Source organism: Coffea eugenioides, unplaced genomic scaffold (genome assembly GCF_003713205.1).
Source record: "Coffea eugenioides isolate CCC68of unplaced genomic scaffold, Ceug_1.0 ScVebR1_2260;HRSCAF=3256, whole genome shotgun sequence".
Taxonomy (NCBI): Eukaryota; Viridiplantae; Streptophyta; class Magnoliopsida; order Gentianales; family Rubiaceae; genus Coffea; species Coffea eugenioides.
This window is the reverse complement of record NW_020862731.1, coordinates 1-10422: the sequence shown is the minus strand read 5'-3', so window position 1 is coordinate 10422 and position 10422 is coordinate 1. Positions and strand designations below refer to the sequence as shown.

Here is a 10422-nt window from a genome sequence, read left to right as displayed (position 1 = left end):
ACTTCGGCTTGTCACTGATCATCACTAATTTCTGGAGCTGACCATCAAATCAATACTTTTTTTTATGCCTCAGGTTCCACCCGCTTCCAGAATTTGACGAGGGTAAGCGAAGCTGTAGGCGTAGACTCGCTGGGCATAACCGTAGGAGGAGGAAAACTCAGCCAGAGGATGCTGCTTCACGAGTATTACTCCCTGGGAGCAGTGAGAAAGGCATCAATAGTGACTTGGACATTGTTAATCTGCTTGCTGTTCTGGCTCGTGCACAAGGTTTAAACTCTTTGACTTTTGACTCTGTGTGTGGTGTTGTTGGGGGGGGGGCATCTTTTATGGTCTATTTTTTCCATGTGGTGTTCCCATTAACCACCTTTAACCGCTAACCAGCACGTTGATGGCGGAAAATCTTCGTCTCAAATAAAATACCTTATTTATTTTCTTGACTTGATTACTATTGCTTCCATTTGTGAAGGAGAAAATTATCGTTTTGGATGGATGTCTTATTTATTTTTCAACTTTGTTGCCATCTCTCCAATCTAGGATTCAATGATGACTGTCATGATTACTCTTATCTTTACTTCCCAAATACATTGATGCTATAACCTGTTTGATGATTGGTGCCTTGCCTTGAGATGCAATAGGACTGCTTGGAGGGTACATTTCAACTTTTAGCAGAGTCACTTATTCTTCTCTTTGTTGATGTTCCAGGAAACACTGAGGACAGGGGTTCTACATTACCTGACAAAGATCAGCTTCTGCAAATTCTGTCAAAAATAAATGCATTGCCTTTACCAGCAAATTTAGCAGCAAAGTTGCCCATTTTCAGCAATTTGGGCAGGAGTGTACCTAATCAAGTACCCTCTCAAAATCAGAGCCACTTGGATGAAAATAGTTCTCCATCAACTATGGACTTGCTTAGGCTTCTATCAGGAACTCCCCCTGTGTGTGCTCCTAATAAGATGGAGAGTGAACCTGAAAGAAGCAGCCAGGGGAGTGACTCTGAGAAAACCAACTCTGCTTGCTCTGATCAAGCTGCATGCCTCAATTTGAACAGTGGGCCTGCTATGGAATTCCCTTGCATCGGAGGAGAGAGAAGCTGTTCAAGCACACAATCTCCTGTTGATGATTCAGATTGTTGTGTTGAAGAAATACATCCACATCTACCGCTACAGCTCTTCAGCTCTTCACCTGAGGATAATTGCCCACCAAAACTGCCTGCTAGTCGAAAATACTTCTCTTCTGACAGCAGTAATCCCTCTGAAGAAAGATCACCTTCATATTCACCGACTGTTGTGCAGAAGCTGTTCCCGGTGAAGAGAGGAACCTTGAAGCAGGGGAACACATCGAGTGATGGAGATGGTGATGCAAATTCTAGAGCTATTCGAGATGCTGGTTGCAATACATCACTCCAGCTCTTTGCTGGTTCGAGTGTGGGAAATGATGTCGGTTCAATTCAAAGTTTTCCTTTCCAAGCAGGTTACACATCATCTTCTGGCTCCGATCATTCACCATCTAGCTTGAATTCGGACACCCAGGTACTGATGACACAAGTTTTTTTTTTTTTTTTGGAGTTAATCCCTGGCTTTGGTTTTTAGTTTCTATTTTCTGTTCAGTGGCTTAATGCACAGCTGGAAATGATAATGACATTTATCAATCCTGGATCGTATGGCTCGTTATCTTCAATTTTTGCAAGGATCCCAGTCATTGCCATGAAAGATTGGAAACGCAGGTTGATGTCTTATTGTCGCTCCTTGGTTTGTAACCCCTGGTTTAAGTTTAGTTTGACGGAGTGATTGTATCTTGGTATTTTTTTTTTCAGATTCCCAATGGCTTCAACAGCCCGTCCGGAAATGAAGCGAAAGCTTTATTGGCATGGTTGGTTCGGTTTTGAGTTATTACATGTCATGATATTTGGGGCAAGTGCAGAGAAGAGTGAAGAGAGATGATAGAGCCAGATGTTACTGATTATCCCTTATTCTTTTTTTCTACTTAAATTTTTTTGTTGCTGAATATTGGGAATTTGATACAATTTTTGGGTTGCAAGTTTGAGGAAAGTTTTGCTATACACTATCGTCACGTCTTATCAGAGGGATTTTCACTATTCAACTTGCCTGCGTCCCGCCCACCAGAGGATTGATTTACACTGGGAAACATTAGACTATACAAATGAGAAAGAAATGTTGGTTATCTTCCTTGTATAGCGTTATGGATGTATCCAACAACTAATTGAAGCTTTAGGAATATATGTTTCTTGACCAACCAAGTTAAAATGACCCATGACTCTGGTCAGGTTCGTTGTCCCGGTATAGAATCAAGTGTTTCATTATGATTTAATTTGGTAACTGTTTAATGTCTTCATATTCCATTTTTAGTTATTTATCTTATAAATTTTTTCTATTGAGGTTTTAAAATTTGTTTTTGCTTTGAATAGTTAAGAACCATTTACAAAATGAAAATGCTTTGGAGAAAACTATATTGGATGTTTATTAAATTATTGAAGCTTGAGGAGGTAACTATTATTCAAGAGAAAGGAAAAAAAGGCTGCTCAGAAGCGGGTAGTGAAATGGCCTTGTTCCCTAAATAGCAACGGTGTTTTCTTTAAGTATTTTTTGGCTGTAAAATCTGTTTAGGATTTGAGTAAATTATATAATATTTGATTTTAATCATTGTCTCCTGGAAGCTGATAACAGGGTGGAGTCCAGAATTGATGTCTTACAACGTGGTGTGTGACTCCACCAACCATCGCCGACCGAGCTACCGCTCACAGACTACAGAAACAGGTGTGGAGGAATACCATTGAGTATACCGATTTGTCGAGGAGATATCACTCCACTCGACCAAAACAAAGAGACCCAGGGTTCATTACCCAATCGACCAAGCCCTTGCCGGCTCGACTCGAGTAACTTGCCACAGGGTTTCTGGAATTCCAGGAAGTGCGCACAACATAAACAAGTATATCAATTCAATTTCAACAATAAACAAGTATATATCAAATAAGGGCAAGTGCGATAAAGTACACTCTTGCCCGATCAAGCCAATCATATATCATTTAATCATATTGATCAAGTATTGGAAACAAGTGTCCAGTTCAATCAGGTATTTGGAAGCACTCACCAAAATGAAGTGCCCCTAGTAGTCACGTCTGGGTTATACTCTGGGTTCGGAGTCCAAATCTGCGATAAAACTTTGTTTCAGGACTTTAAAAATCAACTAAGGTTTGAAACTTAGACGTTTCGTTCAATAAGAATCAAGACATGGAAATTCACTTGGATAATATTCGTGAAACACTCGCTCGCTTTTCAAACTATATAACTTTGTAACATTTATACTTGGAAATGTCATTCGAGTCGAAAGTACAAGGAAAATGTACTCCGAGCAGTCATTATTTTATTTCTCAAGGGTACAAGTTCGGCCAAATCCTTACTTATATACCTCGGTAAAAGAAGACGCAAATATCCTAGATGATTCAAGTAGTAATCACTCTTAACCCTTACTCAAGTCGCAAGCATATTTTCTAGTCCTCGAGCGTAAATTTGGGCAGCATGCCCTTTGTGTTTACCTAATTTTCCAGCCATTTTGGCTTCATTATTTTTTTCTCATTCAACCCCAAAGGTACACACACAACAATCTAACTTCAATAGCCGTCCAATAGGCTCAAGACAATACAAGGACAAAATCAACTAACAACAAGTGCGGAAATCAAGTTTAACAAGAGACAGATTTAATAGAGCTTTGCGTAACGGACACAACCGAAGCTACGCTTATTGGATGGGGTGAAACTTATACCGTTTCGAAGCTAAGATGAAGCCCTACAACTTTCATGAAGATCACTTAGTCAAATTTCCAGTGTAATCCAGTCAAATTCCCAATTCATAGAACCAACTTCCAACTAACCGGCTAGTTAACCGTACTACATTTAAATGACCATATCTCAGGCTACCATAGTCCGTTTAAGGCGTTCTTGGAGGCGTTGAAAAGCTAAAACAGAGTACTAAACCTTTCATGTTTTGTAAAATGGCTAAATTAGCACGGATCATAGTGAATAAACACAGCCAAACGAATGAACTGTCTAAAACGGATCACTGGAAACATCCTAGGGTAGCGAGGGTATTTTGGTATTTTCACAGGATACATTGCTCCGATTGGGATGAAATTTTGTAGGTACCTATAAAATATCATTCTATACAACTTTTATGTTTTATGCTAAGCCTAATTCAACCTATAACATGATGCAATAAAACCGGACAGAACAAGGCTGAAATTTTCCAGAAATCTGGAAATTTTGGGATTCAATGAAACTTTCTTCATTTCTTGCCTCACTCATCACCAAAACCTATTATATAAGCTTAGATACAACATATTTTATACATAAAACAAGTATAGGCAGCAAATCATCAAACCCTAACTCACATACATCACCTCAAAATCATAACAACAACTTGTATAACTACTAATCTAACCAAAACATAAACTATATAACAACTTAAACAAAAATAAAAGAACCAAAGCCATGGTCAAACCTTATACCTCAACAAAAAGAGCTTGCAAGAGTAATACTTCACCTCCTCTTGGAATTTTTGGTTCCCTTAGCTTCCCAAGTTCACAACTCACACTTTAATCGGTTTAGAATTTTGGTTCCTCACTTGGATGGTGCAAATCAAGATGAAATGGTGATACTCTTGCTCTCTCTTTCCCCCTCTCTTGTCTCGGCCAACCAGCAGAAAAATGGAGTGAAAATGAAGCCAACAAGATGATAAGAAGGTTGGACTTGGCTTGGTCAAGGAGCCATAGGGGTGTGACACTTGTCACCACCAAAGCCAACAAAATTTCTTTTTCTTTCCTTACATTTTTAGCCCTAAAATTCGGTCAAAGCCAGCTGGAAATAAGGAGATATTTTGCTCAAATATTAATGAGCTTGTATGGTAAGAAAGTGGTGATCAAGTGGTGTGTTCAATCGGTAGTGCACGGTACACGTCGGTTCGCACCGTTTTTCCATAAATCACACGTACTAGGGTTTTTACTTCCTATTCACTAACTTTATATCATTGCTTCTAATCACATATTATTTCTCACCTAAAAGTCACTCTTAAGCACCAAATTTAATCCTCACTCCATACCGAATAATTACACTACGAATACACGAAAAACCCTATTTCACTTCGAATTAAAATCGGAAAGAAAAACCCTAATTTCCTATGATCATTGGCACTTTCCTAGGGTGATTGAGTAGTAAGATGGTATAGAATAATAATTTCCAAATAATTTTCAAATAAAAGGAAATTTTCAAGAAATATATAAGGAATTTGCAAGTCCTCACATGTGAAATTTGTGAGGAGTGGGAGTTGGATGGTGTGTTTGAGACTTGAATGTAATCTGCACTCTCTTATGGTATATTGATAGTTGGAATCAACATGCATGTGTGTACTTAAGTTTGGTCTCAGGACGCGAGAGGGGAAAAGAGGGTGATCCCGAGGCCGAAGTGTACAGTTCTCATTAAGTCAGTGAATGTTCTAAGTGCATGTTAGGACTACATGTTATGTTGGAATGATGCTTAATGTGCCTGGTTGATTGCTACTGTTATATATCTTGAACTACAAATGAATAGACAAGTGTGTACTTTATGCGCTCGACCTAATTTGACTAAACTATTGTTATCCTGTTTATACGTGGAATTGATATACATGTACATGACTTGAAAGTCGTTTGGGTATATTATCCCATCAACTATACTACGTGCTTGGGATCCCATGGGTCGTGTTTGACAGCAAGAGCTTAGTTGAGGTGATTGACAAACCATAGGTCGTGTTTATTGTTACTAGATTTGGTATACTCGAGTATTACCTCTCTTGTTATATATTTGGCATTCGGGCCCAGTAGGGGGACAGTCGGTGGATGGAGACTAGCATTAAGTGGTGATCTATGGACATTATTTATTATTGAATTTCAATAGTTGACGGAGTGTCAACAAACTCGGAAAATGTTGCTGCTAAACTGGCTTGCAAAAGCCGACTGTATCCTTTTAGTTGCAAGTGAAATACTGAATGGGATTAAGTGCTACGTCTGGAAATGGACGGGAGCCACCTCTAGAGCCTGTAGCAGTACCGTATCCTTGATATTGATTGTGCTATTTGTTAAGAATTGTTTCACAAATTATCCTGTTATTAATTGGTTTGTTATTCCTATTATATTACTCAAAGTGTGAAATTATGTGTTTAAGATTACCTACTTTTTTAGAACCTCACTAGGCGTAAGCTCATCCCTTTTTCTTGTTTTCCTTAACAGGGGTTGGAAACGTGGATCCGGGGAATAGTGAGTTCGAGAGTTGAAGTCTTTGCTTTAAGTAAATTGCCATCCTAGTTGTACTTAGTGAATTGATTGGACAACTTGTATTTTGATCCGTTGAGTTGTATACATAAGTATGGTTGATTTGGAAAGTCGGATGGTTTGTAATGTTTAATTGTGGTGTTTCAATGCTTACTTTGGAGTTAATGCTATTGCAAGGAAGATTTTGAGTGAGTCCTGACAAGAGTTAGGCAAGCAGTCTGCTAAACCTTAAGGTACGCCCTAAGAGGAGGTGAGATTGTCACAATAAGTCTGAAGAGAATACATATTAGACCTTTCTTTTAGAATAATCAGAAAATGTGGATGAGGTAAATCGCTTTTTTGGAACTCAGTCACATAAGTTTATGCAACAACATGACCAAAGAGGTTTTTTTAAAGAGAGATCATCTTCCAATTACTCTATCTTAGCTTGAAAAATTCTAGAAATAAGATTTGGTCTTTCTGAGTTTCATCTTCATCAGATAAACAATTCTTTATTTTAGGCCAAGATGGATTGCAAGTCATAGTAAGGAAGATATTAGGTTTAAGTATCGCTAAACAAGTGATATTGCATCCTCGTACCTTCTTCACATATCTCTTGGGCCACCTATAAAATTGGCTGGGAGGATTATCTGTTTTCCAACCTTTGAAGCATTTGTTTCAGCACTAGCAACAGTATTGAGTAATCCTTTATAAGCCTCAGTTCTCAAGTGATTTTGCCTAATTCTGTGGAATCCTAGCCTTGAAGTCCCTAACTTCTCATAGCTATCAATAGAGTATTGCTGCAATAATCTCCCAACGTGCAATAAATTTGACTATCTCCATCTTGCATTTGATACTTATATGCATAGTATTCTCTACAGGACACTGTCAATCTTTGATTCTTCTTCTTCTTCTTACTGGCTATGAGGAAATAAGGGAAACAAATTAAATAGAGCATCAGGAGAAGATATAAATTTAAATGTTAACGATAAGCCAAACAACATTAGTCTCTACCTTTTTCTTCAGTAGCAATAATCTGATCCCTATCAGTGTATTGATCAGGCATAATTAAATTCTCATGCACACAAGTTATGGTTTGAGTTCGAGCCAATATCAGATCTTGGCACTTGCAAAATATTTTTGTGCCAGCTAGTTTCTTCTTTAACAAATATCAATGGATACTGAAGAGCATCATAGCAACTATAATGCTATTTAACTATCTATTTCTTCCCGATCTTAGTACATATTTCAATGTGTCTATAGCTATCTGTAAGGCCTGGTGCAACCCAATGAGTACAAACAATTTCACAATGATGCACAAAGATATATCAAATTTAAGCACAATAAAGAAAACTTAATTAAAGAGAAAAGATAAGAAATGCAAACCAAATATCAATCCAATAGCTTCTTCAATAGATGGCGATGCTAACCAAGATGTACAAGTGAAGGCTCACTCCTTCCTCACCCCAAACACACTTTGGTTGAGCCAAGGAGTTTTACAACTATTCTAGTTAACCCTCAACAACCTACACTTGAAAGATCACTCACCCAATTAAGAACTATTTTAAACAAATGAGGCAACCTTCACCAAGGTTTTACCACTTCAAGTGATAGGTTCACCTTCACCAAGGTTTTACTCCACCTAGAGAGTAACCTTCACTTGAGCAACCTCACAACCCAACTTTCCCAACCCCTTATACAACCAACAAAGAATCTTTCTACTCAAAAATCTCACTTGTAAGCTTGTATTTTGTGTTGGCAAAAGTCTCGTGTCTTCTTGTGCTTTGGGGTGTTTATAGAAGGTGAGAAATGGCTCCAAAAGGCTCTCCAACGGTCAAATATTAAATGCTGTCAAAACTAGCCGTTGGCCTGTCGGACGTCCGAACCACCTGTCGAACGTCGGAACCCTGCGTCCAAACCACCTGTCGGACGTCCGAACCATGCGTCCGAACGTCGTCAGAGAGTCATCAAATCTTTGCGAAATTTCTCGGACGTCCGATGTGATCGATGTGCGTCCGATGCGTGCGTCCGATCCTTCCGGACGTCCGATGCTTCCTCACGAGCGTCCGACAGAGTTTCCTTCTTGATGTTCTTCATCCTTTCGGACGTCCGATAGCTTCCTTTCGGACGTCCCACATGAGTGCCCTGTTTTTGCTTCTTCTTTTGTGCCACAAGAATCTGTTCTAACAAATTGCTCACATAAAAACATTAGCCCAAATCTACATTTTGGTTTGTTAATCATCAAAACCAAGGATTGATCGACCAAGGTCAACAATCTCCCCCTTTTTGATGATGACAAACAAAATGAAGATTTCTTTTATCAAATAAGTTCAATTAAAGCTCCCCCTTAGAAAGTGCCAACATACAAAGAAATTTCAATAAATCCTACTCCCCCTTTTGGCATCAATCAAAAAAAACAAACTCCCCCTTTATTTTTCAAATCAAGACCATATTGAATATCAAAATTTTCAAATGTACTTACAACCATTTAGCACTTCTTGGATCAAATCTTCATGATGTACCTAAATATGAGAAATTTCATTTGGTACCCTTTCTTTATAGGGTCCTTGGGAGTTAATACGACATGATCTAGCAATCCACATGGATTTCATGCCTTTTCTCATATTTTTCTTTACATAGCAATCATTTTGTGTAAGGCCTGGTGCAACCCAATGAGTACAAACAATTTCACAATGATGCACAAAGATATATCAAATTTAAGCACAATAAAGAAAACTTAATTAAAGAGAAAAGATAAGAAATGCAAACCAAATATCAATCCAATAGCTTCTTCAATAGATGGCGATGCTAACCAAGATGTACAAGTGAAGGCTCACTCCTTCCTCACCCCAAACACACTTTGGTTGAGCCAAGGAGTTTTACAACTATTCTAGTTAACCCTCAACAACCTACACTTGAAAGATCACTCACCCAATTAAGAACTATTTTAAACAAATGAGGCAACCTTCACCAAGGTTTTACCACTTCAAGTGATAGGTTCACCTTCACCAAGGTTTTACTCCTCCTAGAGAGTAACCTTCACTTGAGCAACCTCACAACCCAACTTCCCCAACCCCTTATACAACCAACAAAGAATCTTTCTACTCAAAAATCTCACTTGTAAGCTTGTATTTTGTGTTGGCAAAAGTCTCTTGTGCTTTGCTAGAAGGTTGAGAAATGGCTTCCAAAGGCTCTCCAACGGTCAAAATATTAAATGCTGTCAAAACTAGCCGTTTTGGCCTGTCGGACGTCCGAACCTGGTCCAAACCACCTGTCGGACGTCCGAACCCTGCGTCCGAACGTCGTCAGAGAGTCATCAAATCTTTGCGAAATTTCTCGGACGTCTGATGCGATCGATGTGCGTCCGAGGCGTGCGTCCGATCCTTCCGGACGTCCGATGCTTCCTCACGAGCGTCCGACAGAGTTTCCTTCTTGATGTTCTTCATCCTTTCGGACGTCCGATAGATTCCTTTCGGACGTCCCACATGAGTGCCCTGTTTTTGCTTCTTCTTTTGTGCCACAAGAATCTGTTCTAACAAATTGCTCACATAAAAACATTAGCCCAAATCTACATTTTGTAATCATCAAAACCAAGGTCAACAATCTCCCCCTTTTTGATGATGACAAACAAAATGAAGATTTCTTTGATCAAATAAGTTCAAATAAAACTCCCCCTTAGAAAATGCCAACATACAAAGAAACTTCAATAAGTCCTACTCCCCCTTTTGGCATCAATCAAAAAAGCCAACTTCCCCTTTATTTTTCAAGTCAAGACCATAATAGGGTCCTTGGGAGTTATTACAACATGATCTAGCAATCCACATGGATTTCATACCTTTTTTCATATTTTTCTTTACATTTTCTTTACATAGCAATCATTTTGCATATGTCCAAATTGACAACAAAAGTGACACATGATAGAAGTATTTTGCACATAGGTGGATTTAATGCAACTAATTTTCTTATTTCTTATCATAGCAAACTTATTTGTACCTTGAAAAGATTTGCTTTCTTTTGTTTGAGAAAACGTTTGTTTTTCATTTTGGAGAAACTCGTTCAAGTCATTAATTCTTTTCTTTAACACATTTTTGTTTCCTGCCAACATTTTTTCCAATAAAACTTTTT

At 38.5% G+C, this 10422-nt stretch overlaps 1 protein-coding gene across 1 annotated transcript; it reads left to right on the top strand.

Annotated features, from left to right (window-relative positions):
* Positions 1 to 73: 73 nt before the first annotated feature.
* LOC113756392 (squamosa promoter-binding-like protein 14) lies at positions 74 to 1940 on the top strand (the record flags this gene model as incomplete). Its single annotated transcript, XM_027300078.1, has 4 exons — positions 74 to 267; positions 703 to 1529; positions 1608 to 1723; positions 1814 to 1940. Coding segments are annotated over 4 exons (1264 nt in total), but the record flags the coding sequence as incomplete, so codon positions are not given.
* Positions 1941 to 10422: the final 8482 nt, after the last annotated feature.